Consider the following 21627-nt stretch of genomic DNA (forward strand, 5'->3'; position numbering starts at 1 on the left):
CAAAGGTAAGGCAATTAATGAAAAAACAGTAACAATGGGTTGGAAGACAAATTATGTTTAGATCTGAGTTTATGATACTTAAAATTCACTGGTCACCTTTGAAGGATGCTAGGGGACCAGCTCGTTACTTTGAAAATTAGTTAAAAAAAAAAGTACTTATTTGCCTTTCCTATACAGATTGTATCCTAGGGTAACCGAATGGTTGATGAGGGGATGTTTCTCTTTTTTAGAAGTATTCCAGCGGGGGTGTCTGGTGGCTCAGCCAGTGAAACATCTGCCTTTGGCTCAGGTCATGGTCCTGGGATGGAGCTCCACGTGAAGCTCCTTGCTCAGCCGTGAGCCTGCTTCTCCCTCTGCCTGCAGCTCCTCCTGCTGTGCTCTCTGACAAATAAATAAGATCTTTTAAAAAAGTATTTCGGGGCACCTGGGTGGCTCAGTGGGTTAAAGCCTCTGCCTTCAGCTCAGGTCATGGTCCCAGGGTCCTGGGATCAAGCCCCATGTCGGGCTCTCTGCTCGGCGGTGAGCCTGCTTCCTGCCTCCCTCTCTCTCTCTGCCTGCCTCTCTGCCTACTTGTGATCTCTGTCAAATAAATAAATAAAACCTTTAAAAAAAATAAAAATAAATCACAAGGGAGAGACAGAAAGTATAAGAATACACAGGAAGAAAGACAGACCTACGGATTATCAGAAATTTAGGAGACATCATCAACCAGTAACAACATATGGATTGCACCTAGATCTTAATTTGAACAAAGTGTAAAACACATGAGATAAGGAGATCTGAATACTGACTGGGTATTTGATGATATTAAGGAGTCATTCATTTCTTCTTGTGCGATAATGGCACTATGGTTAAGTTTTAAAAATATCTTTTAGAGCTACACATACTAAATACTTATGACTATGTCTGGGATTTGCTTCACAAATAATCCAGAGTGGTGGGGATATAGATAAAACAAGATTGGCTACAAGTTGGAAGGTATTTTAAGCCATATGAGGGGTATATAAAAAAAATAATACTATTCTCTTTACTACTGAATGTTGGAAATTTTCCACGATAAATTAAAAAACACTGTGGTTAAAGATTACCATGACACTGTCCATATTTTCAGAAGTATAATTCGTTGAAGACACTATTATCTTTCTTTCTAAACCCATTTAGAACCAGAGGCTGCAGCCACTACCACCACACAAGGCGATAAGCCAGGGAGAACTTACAAAACAAAACCAACCAGAAGACAGAAACAACATTTACTTTATTAAAACTTTGAGGAAGCTGAACGAGGAAGGAGGGAATGGTTTTTTCCACCTGGGGTTAAATGCCCCTTGGGTTCTGTTGAGTTTTCCTGAATCTCTGCCTCACGTTTGTGTGCCTCTCAATGTAGATGTTTTAGTGACAAGGCTGCCTGGACACTGAACACATCATACAATTCATCTTTTATTTCTACTCTTTCTGCATCTCATCGGATGCAAAGGACATCACAAAGAGCAAAAGGACACACAGGCCTATGGGGTTATGTGAGGCTAATCGCATTAGATTTTAAGGTTTATGAGCTTAGGCATACACTTGGCTGGCCCTCATATCCTATCTGTTAACTCTGAAATGCAAAATATATAAATTTAACAGTGCAGATTTAACACAAAACGAACATCTTGCACGCCAGAGCTTCCAATTACATGAAATCATTTCCTAAGCTGGTGTCCTTTCCTGCTTACCCTGAGTTGGATTCCACTAAGTTTGGTGCTTGAGGTTCACCTCCCTATAGCAAATGTCCATTTCACAAATTTGCATTTTGGGGTGAGAATGTGTTTTGTCAATGTGAAAGTGTGTGTAGTGATTTGGTAGGCAACAAATCTGGGAGCAAAGGCTCAAGCTAAAAAATAAAAATGGTATTTATTCAGCTTTTTGGAAATATAAATAATACAGTAGATGATAAAGAGCAAAATGAAATAAAACAAACCCTTGACATGTTATATGGTCGATCATTTCCAGGCACAACAGTATTTATTAATGAATATCATAAAATTAATTTGACTTTTATCTGTTTTCCTCCCAGCTTTAACTACATGGGTGCTTCTGGAAGCCTGAGTTTCTGAGAAAACTCCACAGCTATACTGGCCCCTATAATGTGACTGAGTGAGGTTATGGTCCCACTCCCACAGGGAAATAAATGTCTATCATTGGGGATACCGAACCTGTAGACCTCTAGGAACTTAAAAACCAGGTGTTTTTGTTAGGATCCTTCTAACACAGGAAAATGCAGCCGTTATCCATTAAAACACAATCTGATATGGGTAGAGGTTTTCCAAGTTCTCCGCAGGACCACCAGACAATTCCACCAAGTTTTTCTGGCAGCCTCGCCTGCAGACTGCAGCCTCTCAAGAGTCACAAACCAAAGATAAGGCATTTCTGACCTTTCCTCCTAGAAGTCAGAGAGTTCTCTGGGTGGGGAGATTACGGAGGTTTTGCATCAAGCCTGCCTACACACTCAGTACAGGGGGGAAAGGCTGCTAAGTCTACCCAGTGCACACCCGTGTTGAGCGTACTTACCCATCACACACAAGGCAGTTAAGAGTAAATGAACAAGTCACTCTGGACCAAGCCCCTTCAAAACAGAGGCAAATTTGGTGAACCAAGGCCCCTGCCTGTTGTAATAACCCCAGTTCACCTAGGTCCTTTCCTGAAGAACCATATTAATCTCCTGATTCAAGAGGCATCTCTGGCCAAGACAGAGCACGCAAGGAAAACGTAACTTCTGGGTAGGACAATGCCATACGGAGTTTGGAGGTTGTGGTTTAGTCTACAGCACAAGAAGATGGTAGCATCACTCATTTTCAGAGCTGGAAAGAGCCATGGCTGGACCACAATCCTGGAGCATCTTTACTAATGCAGTTTAATGGCCGTTGCCCAGATGTCATTGCTGGGGAGTGGTGGAAGGACCCATCCTTGGGGAACGGAGTTGCCTTTGGGATGATCAGATGGCACCAGGTACTGATCCCAGTCATGCCTTAATAAGAACATTGTAGAACAACAGTTTATTTCTGTTTTATTCCAAGCAACATGTTCAGCAACTAAATACTCTATTTTAGGACTTAGCTTTCAAATGACTGATGTACTAGTCTGCTAAAGAACTTGATTTCTAGGCATTATGCAAAAGATCATATTTCTTAAATGTACATATAAAGGATAAGAAACTGCAAAGAACTTACAATCTTATGGATAACCAAATAATGAATATACAGTTGATCCTCATTATTTGCAGGTTCCATATCTGCAAATTTGCCCATTTCACAAAAACTCATTTGCAACCACACAATCATTACTCATGGGGCTTTCGTGGTCACTTGCCAACATGCACAGAGCAGCGAAAAAGCTGAGTCCTGACTGGCACATTCCCAACTGAAGTTGAATAAGGTGACGCTGTCTTCTTGTTTTCAACCTCACACTGTAAAGAAGTGTCCCTTCTGCAGTCTCTTTAGTACAACATTTCCCACATATTTGTGCTCTTACTGATGCTATTTAAGATGGCCCCAGGTACACTGCTACAGTGCTAGCTAGCGGGAGAACGCTGGGGTATGCCTTACGGAGAATACGTGCGTGCTAGAGAAGCTATGTTGAGGAAGGAGTTACAATGCTGTTAGCTAGGAGTTCAATGTTAATGAACTGACAATATATATTAAATAACATGTTTTTAAAAAGAAATCCACATAAAACGATGTTATGCATTGACTGGTTGATGGAGAAGGTTGTGGCTTCAGGCTGACAGGAACCTAACCCCGTATTTCCCCGAGGGGTAGAGTCCAGTATTCTCTAATTCACTACCTGCAGCTTTACAGAACATAGCTACGGTGAATGACGAGAATCAACTGTACTTATGCTCAGAAGCTAAAACTTGTATGTTAGCCAGAAATACGCTTTTCCCAGAACACCAACTTGGTATGCTCCAAAGTATCATTAGAGCTCTGGAAGGAACCTGAGAGATCACTTAGTTCAGTGATTTTCAAACCAGGCTTGCAAGACCGCGAGGCCCCAGGCAGATGTTCTGGGGAATCCAGACAACAACAAAGCGCTTCCAGTCAATAACAGATTTGAACTGCCTAAGGAACCCACTCATTCCAACTATTTTACAAATGGATTTCTCAGCAGACTGTCTCTGGGAAGGGCACTACTGCTCAAGTTTGAAGGCCACATTCTAGTCCACCATTTGCATTTTGTAGGCGAGGAAAAGTGAGACCCAAGAGCGCTGAAAACATTAGTAACTGCAGATTAAGATGTGACTCCTTGTTCCTAGCTCTCTTGGCTCTGACCTGTGGAACTCACAAGCCGGTATGGCACTTAAACAGTCTCCACAGGCAAGTAGGCAGGGAGGGTTTCCTACCCTTGGTCTACTTAGCAGCAGAAGAGAATTAGGAAAAAGAAGCCAATGCTTTAATACACCAGTTACAGCATGAGCCAATACTTGTCAGGCAAATTACAACCTGAGTTTCAGTTTCTTCACCTGTCAAAACAGAGACATCTACTGCTCAAGGACTGAGGACTAAAAAGGCATGTGTGGCATCCTTAGAACCGGGAAACTTTACATTCCCGTAAGGAATTAAAAAAAAAAAAGAGCGAGCGAGCGATACAGCAACAGACTTCGACAACATAAGCACCTCGAGGGCTACTTGCTACCCAGGGGGAAGGCAACATGGAGAGTGCCCCTCTGACCTTATCTGGATGAGGGCTGGCAGGGAGTGCTCAGCTTGGAGGTAATACTGTCGGAAGGGCTGCAAGAGATGAGCAAGTGGAAATTCATCTGCAAAAGAAAGGCATGTTACCGCATCATCATATTCATATTCACAGTGTATTTCTCCATGCAAGCTGACTGAGCCCATGACTATGACAGTATGACAATGTGGTTGAATATTTCATCTTTATCCGTGATTTCCAGTACACAGTTTAGGATTTCAAATCTTGCAGGTGCCATTTGCTACCTCAACTTCTTAGCTTACATTGAGTTCATCCATGAGGAAAAAAAAAAAGGTGCCAATCGAGTATTTTCCTTTTCTCCCCTGGTTACAGAGGAACTTACCTGGATCCCCAAATAACTTGGACTCAATTTCACGCTTCTGAAGTAAAATCTTCTCTTTTTCCTTCCTCTGTTTCTTTTCTAGTTCTCTTTTCCTCTCTTCCTCTTGTTCTCCTTCCAACATGACTCTGAGGGCTCTCTCTTCAGCTTCATACAATTCAGAGCGTTTTTTAATTAGTTTTCTTAGTCGCTGAAGATGATGCTCGAAAGTCTCATCTGCTGAGGCTGGGGGACAGACACCTAGGCAGAGATCCAAATGGTATTTTAGAGATAACTATCCCAAAATCTGTGTTCTAATGCAGACTCAAAGCCCCATTTAGGTTGCCATGTGCAACGACGCCGATGGAACTAGAGGGCATTATGCTAAGAGAAATAAGTCAATCTGAGATAGATATAGACAATTATCGTATGATCTCACTGATACGAGGAATTTGAGAAACAAGACAGAGGATCCTAGAGGAAGGGAGGGAAAAATGGAACAAGATGAAACCAGAGAGGGAGACAAACCGTAAGAGACTCTTAATCTCAGGAAACAAACTGAGGGTCGCTGGAGTGGAGGGGGTGGCTGGGTGATAGACAATGCAGAGGCTATGTGCTATGGTGAGCGCTGTGAATTATTTAAGACTCACGAACAACAGACCTGTACCCCTGAAACAAATAATACATTATGTGTTAATAATTTAAAAAAAAAAAAAAAAAAAAAGTCCGGGATGCCTGGATGGCTCAGTGGGTTAAAGCCTCTGCCTTCAGCTCAGGTCATGATCTCAGGGTCCTGGGATCAAATCCAGTATCGGGCTCTCTGCTCAGCGGGGAGCCTGCTTCCCCATCTCTCTCTTGCTGTCTCTCCACCTACTTGTGATCTCTGTCAAATAAATAAATAAAATCTTTAAAAAAAAAAAAAAAAGCCCTACTTACACTATGAATTTGCTCAGAATCTGTAAATTCTAGCCCATCTTCAAGGTTCAATTTGATCTTGAGTCTCCAATTAGTCTGACCCCACCCTGACTGACTTTCCCTAACTCCTCTCTCTGGATCTTTCCACTTAACCTGATTTTATTTATTTCTTATGGTTTTGATCCTTTGGTTGGGCAATGATCTCACTAAAGAGAGGATCTCTCAGGGCCTGGGTGGCTCAGTCATTAAGCGGCTGCCTTCAGCTCAGGTCATGATCCCAGGGTCCTCAGGCTCCCTGCTCTGTGGGAAACCTGCTTTTCCCTCTCCCATTCCCCCTGCTTGTGTTCCCTCTCTCGCTGTGTCTGTCAAATAAATAAATAAAATCTTTAAAAAAAAAAAAAAAAAAAGAGAGGATCTATCTTATACTTCTTTACTCTGATATTTTCATAGCAAAGGCTCCCAGACCAACTAATACACAATTCTCCTGTTGACGGAGCCTGAAGTTCTGGGAGAACACACTTGGATAAAGAGGAAGAAATACACATAACCAATCACACTGACCTCACAGTCTACTGCTTAGTGTGGGATGACCAAATATTTCAGTTTGTTCAGTTTTAGTATTGAAAGCCCAGCATCCTGGGAAACCTGGGGTGGTTTGTCACACTGATTTAAATGTGAGGTCAGCCAACAGGACAGGCAACATAGCTAGTGCCACAACTGGGAAAATTTGATTACAGACCAGCTAATAGGTAGTATCAAAGGATCATTACTAATGTTGTTATGTGTGATAACTGCATTAGACTATGGGTATTTTATTTAAATGTTCTATTTTTGTGCATGAGTGAAAAAAAATTTTTTTAAGATTTTTTATTTATTGAGAGAGAGAGAAAATGAGTGGGGTGACGGTTAAAGGGAGTAGTAGACTCGCCACTGAGCAGGGAGCCCAATGTGGGGGTCGATCCCAGGACCCCGGGATCATGATCTGAACCAAAGGCAGCTCCCTAAACGACTCCTGATTTTGGCTAAGGTCATGAAATCAAGCCCCAGATCACTCTCCCCGGTCAGTAGAGAGTCTGCTTCTCCCTCTCTTTCTGCTCCTCCCCTGGCTTGTGCTCTCTCTTAAATAAATAAATAAAATCTTTTTAAAAATTTCCTAAGGAAATGTTTTAAAGTTTAATGAACACTTGAGTGGGTCACAGCTGTGCACACTTGAGTGGGTCACAGTTGTGCACTCACTACCACCGGCCCCGAGACAGAGAAGCTGCTGGTGATTCATCCTGGAGTGATGTGGGTGTGGGCCATCCACAAAGATTTTAAAGGCAAATGTATTTATTATGGAAGCATCTTAACAAGGCCAGATTCAAGGAAGATCAAATTTGCACACTACAGGGATGCCTGGGTGGCTCAGTGGGTTAAAGCCTCTGCCTTCGGCTCGGGTCATGATCATCAAATAAATAAAATCTTTTTTTTTTTAAGATTTTATTTATTTATTTGACAGAGAGCGAGATCGCAAGTAGGCAGAGAGGCAGACAGAGAGAGAGGGGGAAGCAGGCTCCCCGCGGAGCAGAGAGCCTGATGCAGGGCTCGATCCCAGGACCCTGAGATCATGACCTGAGCGGAAGGCAGAGGCTTTAACCCACTGAGCCACCCACGCGCCCCTAAATAAATAGAATCTTAAAAAAGAAAATCTGCACACAACAAACATAGTCAACCATTTTTATTTCCCCTGTTGAGCCTGCAGTCATTTTTGTTCATCCGTACATTAGCAACGTCACACAGTTCAACACAGTATGTGCAATTTCTACATCTCCATTTCAATTCTCTACCTTCTTTTCCAGTCTTTATCATTACTGAATGTCTATATCCTGTTTCATCAAATCAATGTACCATAGTTTACTTAACAAGCTCCCTATTCCTGGACACTTAGGCTGTTCCAAAGGTCCTATTATCATATACTGTTACAATCAATACTCTGGGGCATGTCACTTTTTTCCTTCTACAGATTATTTCTCTAGGATAAATCCTCAAGAGAAGAAATGTTTATGAGTACTTCCAGGATTACCTAAATGTGGTACTAAACTGCTTCCTAAAAGAGCTGACTGATTCAGGCCTTTGAAGGTCTGATTGTTTTCTCCTTCAACCATCACCACTAAGAGGTTGTGGAATTCATTCTCCTATCCTCACCTGAAAGGCTAACATTTCTCCAGGTCATTTTCTTCTAATTGCTTTGCTTGAACATCATTACTCTTTCTTACAGATGAGGAAACCAAGGCAAAAAGATGGCTGGGTAACCTGCTCAAGATAACACATTCTCTCTGGGCATTTGTCACTTTTCAGGAGGGAGGCGACCTACCTTCTCCTATCTCTGACCTCTCTTGTGGCCACACCTTTATCCATCTGGATTTTGACATTCCCTAGGATTTTGTCTTTTTGGCCCTCACCTCACACTGTACAACTTCCTGAAGGACATGCCGACTCGTGGCTACATGCTGATGACCTCTTCTCCAGGATATTACCACAGGCACCTCAAACTTACCATGTCCCACGCTGAACTCGCCAAACCCAAGTCTGTTCCTCCTCCCATGGCTGAGTTCCCCAAGTTATTTACTCATACACTCCCTCTCTCTTTTATTCATATTTCTTAAACCCATTTACTTTTCTCCAACTCACCGTCTGATCCTTAGTTCACACTCCCATAATATCCATGGTCAGACTACTGAACAGCCTTCTCAGTCTCTCTCCTCTTCTCCCTCCATCCTAGATGCTCCAAAACTTTCTCTGCTCCACCAGCACTAATCACTGCTGTCATTTCACTTTCTGCTTAAAATTTTTAGTGACTCCCCTCAGCTTTAAGCATAGGTGAGCAGTCTAGTCTGGCCCCTAAGACACTTTGCAATGTGGCCCTGTTTACATATCCAGCCTCATTCTCTGAGCCCTTACTTGGAGGTACACATATCTTGAAGGAAAAATTTTAAGTATATAATGGAACCAGCAGCTAGTTACCAAATCATTTTACATTCAAGTCCATTAACTCCAGAGAAGCTGCTTTTTAAAAATAGATCACAATTCCTCCAAAATTCCCTCCCCTTCTTTTGGACCAAAGTGAGGAAGACTAATAGTGAGAAATTATGCTAGGAAATTTACTTGGCAAAAGTTTACTGACCACTCACCTCACAGAGGGCATGGAGCAGGAGAATATTAAATAAAAACCCGGGTTTTCATTCCCCAAGGAAGAGATAAGGGTAGACACCATAGATGCAAACTCCCCTTTGACTCATGAATGTGCTATGGGGTCATCTGCTTCCGAGGCCTGAATCTGAATCAGTTACTCTGAAGGCCGGCATGCAGAAGCTAACCACTTAGCTAGTGAATGTGCTTGGCTGAATCCACAATGGTCATATCCCAATGAAACTTTATTACGGGCCTGACTCACAGGTTCCATTTATATTTTAAAACACACAGGGGAAGTCATCTGCTATCACAGTACTTGCTAATTTATGTGTTCTCAAATATCCCTGGTGAATATCAATGGCCTACGGCCTACTAAATAAGGTAGCATATGGTCCAAACCACGTGCAAGTGAGGAGGAGGTCACTTCAGCCCAAATCAGGGAAGGATGGAGAATGTTGCATGTGTATTTAGTTCTGAAGGACAGTGAGAGCTTAAAATGGAAAAGATGGAACTGAGGGCCCTCCACACGAATTGACAGGCAAGAGCAAAGATTAAGACAGGCAAATGTTCAAAGCACAACTAGGGATCTTCTAGAAAACCAGTGCTTCCTCTAGAGGTAAGAGGAGATGACTGAGGTTTTATGATCCAAAAGCATGTAAGCTGAGGACATCATATAGTCCGCTAGGCACTCCTTGCCCTGTCCAACCATTCACACCTCTTTAAATATCAATGTTTCAGGCTGGAAACATATCTGAAGGAGCATGCCAAGTTTTCAACATCTCCTGATGAACCTAGTAAAGGTAGGATAGCTTTTGCCTTGGTACATGGGCAAAGGTGACCAGCCATGCCAACCTCACTCAGAAAAGTGTGGCCAGGAATGCCTGGGGTAGGAATGAGGAGTCAAAGTCTCTTTTCAACCTTGGCAACCAAGGGGTAAATGAAGTTTGAGGCTTCCTGCTTCAAAAGTTCTGAGGTACTGCTGACAAGCTTTATTACGCTATTGGGTGAAAATAAAAAATTATCAAATATTTTTCCTTAAAAAATGGCAGGGAGAGGGCGATAGGGTAAAGAAAGGGACAGTGCAGGGCAACAGAGGAATAAATACAAATAGAAATCCAAAGCCACGGTTACCCTTTCTTGCTGCTGCCTCTTTCCTGAGTTTCCTCAATTTCTCCAAGGCCCGAAGAATGTCCACCATTCTTTTGGTGTCTGCTTGCTTTTTCCTCACTTCAGATAAGACACCATCAGCAGCAGCTTTAAGTTCCTGCTCCTGGAAAAAAGAGTCCATGAGACAGACTTCGTTTTTGGAACAACCCTACAGCAGAGAACAGCTGCCTAGCAGTGAGCTTTTGAAGATCAGACAGTTACAGGGTTGAGAGTTTCTACTGATCTCCCTCCCAATTTCCTAGACTGGACACAATTCCTCTCCAGCACTGTTCCAGCCAAGGGATTATCTTCTCTGCAGTTTCCATGCGGGCTCTGATCTTTGTTTCTTCCTTGGAATTTGTTCAAATGTAGTCCAAGAAACACCTGCACCAACTTTAGGTTGGAAGCTCTCTTATTAAAAATGTGGACTCCTGGGGCACCTGGGTGGCTCGGTGGTTAAGCCTCTGCCTTTGGCTCAGGTCATGATCCCAGGGTCCTGGGATCGAGCCCTGCGTTGGGTTCTCTGCTCAGTGGGGAGCCTGCTTCCCTTCCTCTCTCTCTGCCTGTCTCTCTGCCTACTTGTGATCTCTGTCAAATAAATAAATAAAATATTTTTTTAAAAAAATGTGGACTCCTGAACCCAAAGATTCAGACCAGGTGGGAAGATAAGGAATGGGTTAGAAAGGCCTGGGACTCCACAATTCTGTCAGTGACACACAACATGCGTAGCTTGTACTCCAGTGTTCTTAAGTGCCTAGGATTTTTTTTTTTTTAAGATTTTTTTGTATTTATTTGACAGAGAGAGATCACAAGTAGAGTGCCTAGGATTTTTTGACATGAGAGCCTTTCAAACACTGAAGACCCTATCCTACTCTTCTTAAGTTGGTTCACATGTAGACAAAATGACTGGTTCCTCAAACCATCATTCACAGGACCTGGTCTTCAATCCCCTCAGTGTGGATGGTAAGAAAGATCCTTTTGCCTAAAGCTCTCTTCCCATCTATCAAATAAATGCCTGTAATTTCACCATTACAACCACACCATACTGTTCCCCTCTTCTGCTTCTATTAACTTCTCTACCTGGAACTGCACCTGTTACTTTCACTTGGCTTTGACATCTCCTTTAAGACTCAGTTCAGATGTCACAGTATCATCTGCAGAGTCTTCCCTTATCCCCAAAACTGGATATTCCTTCTCTGGGTTCCCACAACACCTACAGGTGAAACCCTAACACATACCGTGCTGTACAGACATGGTCCTCATGAGGCTCTAAGCCCCTCAAGAACAAGCACTATATCCTATTCACCCCTATCACCATCGCCAGGTCTGGCACATAATGGCACCTTACCAAATGTCTGCTGAACTGATGATGCAAACTCCTTTAGATTATGGTGTTGCTTCCATGTATTCTCCTTTAAAACAAAGATACTCGTGGAGGTGTGAAGACAAAACTCGCCATCACATTTTGGTGGGGGGGGGGGTTATATCAGATTCTAGGGCAGTAACAGACACAAGGAGGAAGAGGGAGGAAACCCTAGCTGGTTGTAAAGAGTGAAGGGAGTGAGGGAAACACCTAGAGGCACCTTGTGCTCGCTTCGGCAGCACATATACTAAAAAAAACACCTACAGGCACCCAGAAGTAATGAGAATGCCTTCAACAAGTATCTGACCAATTTCCATTTCACCCTGGCCCCTACAGAAGACCAACAGGCTTTGAAAGGAGACAACCTGGGCTCAACTCAGGAGTAAAACTGCTAAAAACCAGCTGTGTGATTGTTGGCAAGTTAGCTTCTCTATGCCTCTATTTTCTAATCTGTAAAATGGCGAGAATAGAGTTTACCTCCCACGGTTGTTACACGGATTAAAAATCTGGCATATGCAAGGGCTTTAGCAGAGTTTCTAGTATGCAGTAAGTGCTCAAAAACACCACTGTTAAACGTGGGGATATGTGGTTTAAAATTCCTCAACAAAGGAATCTTGGGAAAGGCATCACTACTGCCCCATTAGCCAATTAGGGTAAGGCACCAAGTGCTCTATATTTTGTATTAAAATCAGCAGACCAGGGGCACCTGGGTGGCTCAGTGGGTTAAAGCCTCTGCCTCCGGCTCAGGTCATGGTCCCGGGGTCCTGGGATCGAGTCCCGCATCGGGCTCTCTGCTTGGCGGGGAGCCTGCTTCCTCCTCTCTCTCTCTATGCCTGCCTCTCTCCCTACTTGTGATCTCTGTCAAATAAATAAATAAAATCTTAAAAAAAAAAAAAATCAGCAGACCAGGGTGCCTGGGTGGCTCAGTGAGTTAGGGCCTCTGCCTTCAGCTCAGGTCATGGTCCCAGTGTCCTGGGATCGAGCCCAGCATCGGGCTCTCTGCTCAGCAGGGAGCCTGCTTCCTCCTCTCTCTCTGCCTGCCTCTCTGCCTACTTGTGATTTCTGTCTGTCAAATAAATAAATAAAATCTTTTTAAAAAAATAAAATAAAATCAGCAGACCAGTATAAGAAACAAGAACCCAGATTTTTGTTCGCCTTGAACATTAGTAAGTAGAACATTGTAGCAGGAGACAGGACGTCTGTCATCCCTGCAACGCCACTGCGTAATTCCAGACCGTGTTTACAGGACTCGCAGTGCACCTAGAGCATTTGTGTTTTGTACTACGCGTCATTTACATGCAATCAACGTGAAGATAGGAGGTCGGAAAGCCTGGCTACCTTTTTATGTTAAGGATGAAGAAAAGGAGGCTTAAACATCGGAAACGGCAGCGCAAAGCCTCACGGCCCTTCAGGTTCCCAGCCCCCGCGCAGCTGCCGCTCTTACCCGCTTCTTCTCCTCCACCTCCTGCACGCACTTGACCCTCCAAAGGTCAATCTCCTGTTCGCGCTCCACTGCTCGCGCGGCCTCAGCCTCCCGCTCGGCTTCGCGTTCCCGGGCCCTCTCTCGAAGCCGCAGGCGGCGGCGCCGGACCCTCTCCAACCTCCGCCGAGCCTCACCCACATAGGCGGCCTGGGTCAGCAGCTGTAGTCTTTCGGCGAGTTGGGCGCGCAGAGGCGCGGCCTGGGCATGCAGCAGTACCCAGGCCGCGCCATCGGCCTCGGCTTCGCGCAGGGCCTGGCTCAGGTCGCGCAGCCGCCGCACCAGGTGCAGAGCTCCGCGCAACTGTGCGCGCACTTCGCCCAGGCTGGGCCCGGCGGGCGCGCGCGGAGGCACCGGGCAGCCGGCCCGCCGCGGGGTTCCGAACACCGCCTCTAGCCACTGCCGGTCGCGCAGGCGCTGCAGGGCCGCATCCCCAAGCACGTCGGACGGCGGCGGCGCCTCAGGCCAGTGCGGGCTCCAGGGCGGCCCCGGGCCTGGCGGCGGCGGCCGCGACCTCTCGCCACCGTCGGTCCCCGGGAAGGGCCGGCATTGGGGCGGCGGCGGAGGTAGCGGCGGTGGCGGCACCGGGTAGAAGACGCCGCCGCCGCTACCGCCACCGCCGCCGCCGCGAGAGGCTTCCGCGGGGGCCCGGGGCTGCAGAGCCAACGGGGGCTGGAGGAAGGGGGCGGAGGCCCCCAGAAAGGGGCCGGGCCGCTGGGGAAGAGGCGGCGGGAAAGCCGGGGAGGGCAGCGGCGGTGGCGGACAGCCGAAGGGAGCGGGAGGCGGCGGCTGCGGAGGCGGAGGGCCTGCGCGACCTGGGGCGAAGTAGGGCGGCAGAGCCATACCCACCACGGAGGGAGTCTGAGCAGTGACAGGAATTTGAGTGGTTCCCCTAGAAAGAGAGTCTTCCGGGGAGGAAGTGACGTAGTACACGCGCGACGCCAGCAGGATGCGCCCGGCCTCGAGAGCTCCACGCCTGTGTGGGCGTTCCTTCAGTTCTTCAGTTTCCAAATACTGATCCTGAGCATTCTAGGTGCGGAGCCAACGGCACTGCAAACATTGTAACTAACAGATACAGTTTCCCGCGTGAAACTACCTGTAAAGAAAACACATTAATTAAGTAGTTGTGCAAACAAATGCAGAAGTGCAGCGGTGAATGGAAGTACTACAAAAGAGGAAAACACCGGGCAAGAAGAGTTTATAGATTTTGCTTAGTCGAAGAAGTTAGGGGAGACAGTCCTAAGGATTTCAGCCTGACAAGTAGGAGTTGGAGAGAAGCTCAGTTCAGATAGGAACAGCATTTGTAAAAACTTTAATAGTAGGTCTAGTCGGAGAACTGAAAAGTGCCAGTATGGAGGTGATGTGATGTTGGGGTCCAGGAGCTAATAGTCAAGAAAGAATTCTTGAGACGTCTTCGGTGCACAGAAGATGGTTTTATGAAAGCTCGGGACAGGATCCATGGGATGCAAAGGGATTGGATATATACTTTTAAGTTGGAGTGAGGGTAGAAACAAAGGAAATTTCCAAAAAGATGTTCATATGTTAAAGAATACTTATAGGATCCTGGAGGTCAGGCTATGGTCAAGCTAAGGTTGCTTTTTTCCTATAGCAAAGTATTAACTTTTAGATAATTGGGAGTTGGGGTGCTTGAGTGGCTCAGTTGGTTAAACAACAGCCTTCAGCTCAGGTCACGACCGGGAGTCCCGGGATCAAGTCCCACATCGGACTCCCAGCTCCATGGGGAGTCTGCTTCTCCCTCTGACCTCCTCATCTCTCACGCTCTCTCTCACTGTCTCTCTCGCAAATAAATAAATAATTTAAAAAAAAGATAATTGGGAGTTTCTGGAGGAATGTCCTACTCTGCTTGTATCAGTATTTGTCAATGGGCTGCAAATTGTAAGGAAATTAATTTGATCTACATTTCCTTTTGCCTTGTTCTTCATGTCTGATGGAGTCTAGAAAGCCTGGAGGGAGCCTGGGAGGACAGAGCGTAGGTTTCCAGGATCTCCTATTTTAAAAACAATGGGAAACCACTGGAGGGTTTTAAGCTGGAGGGGAAGGAAAGGCCATGCCACAAGATTAGGTATTTAAAATGAAACTATTCTGAGATAATTGTATATTCGTGTGCAGTTGTAAGAAATAATACAGGGAGATCTTCTGTACTCTTCACCCAGTTTTTCCCAATGGAAATATCTTGCCAAGGTGTAGTACAATATTACATCCCCTACACTGATATTGATACAGTCAAGATACAGAACATTTCCATATCATTGCTTCCAGGATCCCTTTTATAGCCACACTTAACTTCCCTTCCTTAACCTTAGGCAACAACTAACCTGTACTCCTTTATGTAACTTAATCCTTTCAAGAATGTTATATAAATGGAATCATACAGTACATAACCTTTTGGGATTCTGTTTTTACTCAGCATAATTCTCTGAAGATTCATGCAGGCTTTATCAAAAGTGTTTCTTTTTATTGCAATAAAAGTGTGCAAAAAGATGTGAATAAAAAGAAACCACTTTTTAAAACCATTCACATATTGAAGGATATTCGGGTTGTTTCCACTTTGGGGTTATCATGAAGAAAGCTGCTATAAACATTTGTATATGGGTTTTTATGTAAATATAAATCTTTGTTTCTTTGGGATAAATGCTCAAGGGTGCAATTGCAGGGTCATGTTGTTGCAGGGTTTCTTTCTTTGTTGGCGCCTGTGGTTCTTGGTCACACCGCTTCAAAGAATGAAGAGGTAGACCAGACAGTGGTGGGCAGCAAAGCAAGGTTTAAATTTTATTTGCACTTCCTTAATGGCTAGTTATGTTGGACATCTTTTCATTGTTTATTTGCCATCTGTATACCTTCTTCACTGAAATGTCTGATCCTATCTTTTGCCCATTTCCTAATTGGATTGTTTTTCTGTTGATATTTTAGAGTTGTCCCTGTATTCTAGATACAGATCCATTGATATTATTGGGTCCATGGTCAAAGGAGCAAGATTGATACAAAGCAAAGGTCAAGCAAAGCTTTATTTCTCACCAAGCATCGAGACTCAAACTGACCGGCCAGGGCCATCTCTTGCAAAGAGGTGACCCCTCCCAGCCTCATAGACTAACTTTTATAGAGTAAAGGCCATGTGGTTGAGCCTGGCCACACACAGGTGGCCAGTTGAATTACAATTCACCCTACAGTAGTTATTTGAACTAGCCTATCACTCTGGTCAGAATTGGCGCCCAAAAGGCAGGGCCCACATTCTTGGGTGGTTAGGGAGGTGCTTTCCTGATTGCATGTCTCCACCTGGCTTGACTCATCCTTGTATTCTGGGCTCTGTTACCTCCCCCTGACCTGACACGTCCTGGTATATGGGCTCTGTTATTAGGGGCTAGTCAGTCATATTTTACTTGTTTCCCAGACTTGTTTCTAAGTAAGCTCCTCTGGGAGGAGTGGTAGGGTCTAAGTTTACTGCATAAATAATAAAATGGCTCGCTCTGGCTAAGTAGGCCCTTACAATATCTGGCCTACAAATATTTTCTCCCAGTTTATAGCTGGTCTGTTAATCCTTTTAACTGGGCAGGGTTTTTTGTTTTTGCTTTTAAATAGAACAAAGTTCTTGGACGCCTAGGTGGCTCAGTGGGTTAAAGCCTTTGCCTTCGGCTCAGGTCATGATCCCAGGGTCTTGGGATCCAGCCCCGCATCGGGCTCTCTGCTCAGCAGGGAGCCTGCTTCTTCCCTCTCTCTCTGCCTACTTGTGCTCTCTAGCAAATAAATAAATATTTTTTTTTAAAAAATCTCTAAATAGAACAAAGTTCTTAAGAAATTTTTTTATTTATTTGACAGAAAGATCACAAGTAGGCAGGGGGTGGGGAGAAGCAGGCTCCCTGCTGAGCAGAGCGCCTGATGGGGGGCTCGATCCCAGGACCCTGAGATCATGACCTGAGCCGAAGGCAGAGGCTTAACCCACTGAGCCACCCAGGTGCCCCTAGAACAAAGTTCTTAATTTTAATGAAGTCCAACTTACCAGTGTTTACTTTTATGGATCATGCTTTTGGAGCCAGATCAAGAACTCTTTACTTAGCTCTACATCCTAAAAATTTTCTCCTGTGCTTTCTCTAAAAGTTTTGTAGGTTTACATTTAACTCTGTGATCCATTCTGAGTTAATTTTTGTGTAAGGTGTGAAACTTTCAAGTTTCACTTGAAACTTGAGGTTCTCCCCCCGCCACCCTCCCCACTGTGGATGTCCAATTGCTGAAGCATCACATTAGATCTTTACTTTTTGAGAGCAGTAATAGAGGACTCCATGGGTAAGAGTCCTGATACACACTGATGAACGGATCAGAAGGCAAGCCACTGAGGACAAGCACAACTGACACCCTACAAACCCCACCCTCCCCCACTCCCAGGTGAAATTTGTGTCACATTCCTCAGGCACTCCTGGCTGCCCTAAAACGAAGGAAAGGGAAAAAGCTAATAGAGACCATAGTTGCAAGACATGTCTCCATCAGTTTACCAATGTCTTAGTGATTTACAAGGAAAAACATTTTTTTTTAAAGATTTTACTTATTTATTTGACAGACAGAGATCACAAGTAGGCAGAGAGGCAGGCAGAGAAGTGGGGGGGGGGGTGGCGAAGCAGGCTCCCTGCTGAGCAGAGAGCCCCATGCGGGGCTCCCAGAACCCTGGGATCATGACCTGAGCAGAAGGCAGAGGCTTTAACCCACTGAGTCACCCAGGCACCCCAAGGAAAAGCATTCTTATCATTAACCTAGCTTTTGGAAACCCATAGACTCAACTGCCTGGAGCCCTAACATCACCCTTCTCTCCACAGTGACGTGAAAACAAAGGTAAAAGGGAATGTAAATAAAATAAAATTTCCTTATAACCTGAAGCCCACTGACAAATACTGAGGCAGGCAGAGTATAACATTCCTCCAGGAAACTCCCAACTAACCTTTTTAAAATTAATTTTTAAATTAATTTTTATTAATATATAATGTATTATCTATCACTCATCAGTCCTTACACAATTCACAGCACTCACCATAGCACATACCCTCCCAGTGTCCATCACCCAGCCACCCTCTCTGTCCCACCCCCCTCCACTCCAGCACCCCTCAGTTTGTTTCCTGAGATTCAGTCTCTTATGGTTTGTCCCTCTCTCTGGTTTCATCTTGTTTCATTTTTACCTCCCTTCCCCTATGCTCCTCTGTCTTGTTTCTCAAATTCCTCATATCACTGAGATCATATGATAATTGTCTTTCTCTGACTTATTTCACTTAGGAATACCCTCTAGTTCCATCCACGTCGTTACAAATGGCAAGATTTCATTTTTTGATGGCTGCGATATATATATGTATACATATACATACACCACATATAATATATATATGTGTGTATATATTTTCCATTTTCTCTATCCATTCATCTGTTGATGGACATCTGGGCTCTTTCCATAGTTTGGCTATTGTGGACATGGCTGCTATAAACATTGGGGTGCATGTACCCCTTCAGATCACTACATTTGTATTTTTGAGGTTAATATCCAGTAGTGCAATTGTTGGGTCATAGGGTAGCTCTATTTTCAACTTTTTGAGGAACCTCCATACTGTTTTCCAGAGTGGCTGCACCAGCTTGTATTCCCACCAACAGTGTAGGAGGGCTCCCCTTTCCCTGCATCCTCCCCAGCATATGTCTGGGACACCCCCAACTATCTTAATGTTAATGTTTTGCTAGAGGGAAAAACCACCTTAGCTTTGCAATAGCCAGGCCTCCAGTACCCTGAGAGTCTTCTTTAGCATATCAAAGTCCTTTTGGACACTTCTCTTTCCTTACCTCCTTCAACTCCCAAGTATTTAATTAGCCATTCCTCACAAACCCAGTGCTGGAGCACTTTCTGCCCATGGGCCCTGGCCCTGTACTTCATTAATAAAATCACTTTTTTGCATCAAAGATGTCTCAAGAATTCTCTTGGCCCTTGGCTTTGGACCTCACCAGCATCCCAAAACTACATCATATACCACAAGAGCCAATCAATGCCTGGCTCCACATCCCAATTTCTCAGAAATTTTAAATAACATTTGACTTGTATCATTTTAAATACTGTACATAAAAGCCTTGATTTTTAATCTTAAATTTATTATGTAAGATAACAATTTCTAGATACTCAGTTGTCAATACTGACATGGGAAACAAAGGCAAAAGAAAAAAAATGTCCTTACTACCTATAGCCCATTGACAAGTCCTTAACGCAGACAGAGTGACATTCCCCTAGGAACTCAGCTGCCTTTATGCTAATACTTGGCTAAGTACAAGAGGCAATTTCAATTTTAGCCCAACTCCCCAGGATCCTGTAAGTCTACTTTAACATATAAAAAAAATACCTTTGGAAATTTATCTCTATTACCCAAGATACAGGTTGGCAATCATCCTCCAAGCATATGACCTATTGGTACACATCTGAAGGGTCTCACACCTAAGTTTTATTGGACAGTAATAAGTGACTTTTCCCAACAATAGCTAGCCCCAAGTCCTGAAAACCTTGCTTCAAACTCTTTATAAGACTTCCCCTATCCCGGTGTCCCCTTCCTCCCTCACCGCTCCATGTGCGTCCCTCCCGAAGCTGTGCGCTCGGTCGAAGAGGACGACCTTCCCCGATAGAGGAGAGGACCGTTCTTCGGTCAAGGGTATACGAGTAGCTGCGCTCCCCTGCTAGAACCTCCAAACAAGCTCTCAAGACTTCCCCTATCCCTAACACCCCCCCCCAAACCAACTTTAAAGAATACAATGGGCCACTCCTCATGACCTCAGTGCAGCTTTTCTTGTTCATAGTCCTGTCCCCATGCTTTAATAAAACTGTCTTTTTGCACCAAAGTTATCTCAAGAATTCTTTTTTGACCACTGGCTTTGAACCCTAACATCTTTCCTACATCAAATACCATTGATTACTAAATATTCTTTTCCTAATTTGAAGTGTCACCTTTTCCAATACCCAACTCCTATATTTTCATATATATATATATATATATATATCTATATATATATCTGGTTTTCCTTTTCCATTTATGCATTGGTACACACTTCAGTTTTTAAAGCTTATATATATATATATAATATATATATATATATTATATATATATAAAAGCTTATATATATATATAAGCTTATATATGTATATATATTTTCCCCCTCTCTTTAAGATTTACTTGACACACTGAGAGAGGGAACACAAACAGGAGTGGAAGAGGGAGAAGCAGGCTTCCCCCTGAGCAGTAAGCCCAATGTGGAGCTCGATCCCAACCATGACCTGAGTCAAAGGCAGACGCTTATCGAGTGAGACACCCAGGTGCCCCATTATTTATACTTTTAATGAATTTTTTAAAATAGAAGTAGCAGCACCCTCATTTTTAAAAAACATTTTTAGAGGAGAGGGAGATAAAGAGAGCGTGAGAATGGGGTAGGGACAGAGGGAGAGGGACAAGCAGATTCCTCGCGACAGCCAAGTGTGGGGCTGGATCCCACGACCCTGAGATCATAAACCAAGATGAAGGCACTTAACTGAACCCCTCCTCATTCTTCTTTCAGCGTGATTAGGTGGAAAGGTGATGGACCCAGTCTCCTTGAAGTTAAATCCTGGCTCTTGTTTACTAGTTGTGTGCCCTTGGGAAAGCTACTTAAGCACTCTAGGCTTCAGTTTCTTTATCTACAAGAAAGGTCGATAAGAGCACCTGCCTCACAGAGTTGTTACATTAAATGAACAGTGACACAGAGTAAGCACTGTATGAGTGTCATCATCATTGTGCTTATCATTCTTATTTTTCCATACGTACTTTAGAATCCATTTGCCTACTTTCAATTTAAAAACTTCTTGGTATTTTACTGTAATATTCGTAAATTAATATAGGGTTTTTTTAGATTTTATTTATTTGACAGACAGAGATTACAAGTAGGCAGAGAGGCAGGTGGAGAGAGAGGAGGAAGCAGGCTCCCTGCTGAGCAGAGAGCCTGATGCAGCTTGATCCCAGGACCCTGGGATCATGACCTGAGCTGAAGGAAGATGCCCAGACTGAGCCACCCAGACGCCCCATAATAACATTTTTTTAAAGATTTTCATTTACTTTACAGAGACACAGAGAGAGAAGGAACACAAGCAGGGCAAGTGGGAAGTGCTTCGGCCAAGCAGGGAGCCCAATGCAGGGCTTGATCCCAGAACCCTGGGACCATGACCCCAGCAGAGAGCATACACCTAACATATGAGCCACCAAGGCGCCCTCAGAATACAGTTTTCACCCTACTGGGACTTACGGTATACCTGGAAAGACATGTGAAAAATAAGCTTAGGATTTTCCAACTCCTAAAGCTTCCTAGTTGTTTCACATTTGTCAAGATTTTGATTTAATTTTCGTTATTTCTTTCTTGCAAATTCCTCCTTGATCTTTCAGATCCATCTGGCCCACCACCTTTTGTGTCACCACACCTGGTACCTACCTCATTTCCATAATTATGATGCACAGA

At 44.1% G+C, this 21627-nt stretch overlaps 1 protein-coding gene across 1 annotated transcript; it reads right to left on the reverse strand.

The window, feature by feature from the left end:
- Positions 1 to 1237: 1237 nt before the first annotated feature.
- On the reverse strand, positions 1238 to 14169 carry PDCD7 (programmed cell death 7). The gene is made up of 5 exons (XM_046009873.1): positions 13087 to 14169; positions 10265 to 10403; positions 5072 to 5308; positions 4708 to 4795; positions 1238 to 3007 (listed from the first exon to the last, which is right to left on the reverse strand). Exons 1-5 carry the CDS (start codon positions 13963 to 13965, stop codon positions 2884 to 2886), a joined length of 1467 nt encoding a protein of 488 aa, XP_045865829.1. The 5' UTR covers positions 13966 to 14169; the 3' UTR covers positions 1238 to 2883.
- Between the last annotated feature and the right edge of the window lie 7458 nt (positions 14170 to 21627).

This window comes from Meles meles, chromosome 6, assembly GCF_922984935.1.
Source record: "Meles meles chromosome 6, mMelMel3.1 paternal haplotype, whole genome shotgun sequence".
Taxonomy (NCBI): domain Eukaryota; kingdom Metazoa; phylum Chordata; class Mammalia; order Carnivora; family Mustelidae; genus Meles; species Meles meles.

What these genes read in the sequence shown, in the direction of transcription:
- PDCD7 (XM_046009873.1), bottom strand. Translation starts at nt 13,965, where the DNA reads ATGGCTCTGCCGCCCTACTTCGCCCCAGGTCGCGCAGGCCCTCCGCCT. An exon ending in AGGTGGAGGAGAAGAAGCGG is followed by an intron (nt 10,404 to 13,086) that starts GTAAGAGCGGCA and finishes TCTTTTTTCCAG; the next exon opens with GAGCAGGAACTTAAAGCTGC. An exon ending in CAAGTTATTTGGGGATCCAG is followed by an intron (nt 4,796 to 5,071) that starts GTAAGTTCCTCT and finishes TTTCTTTTGCAG; the next exon opens with ATGAATTTCCACTTGCTCAT.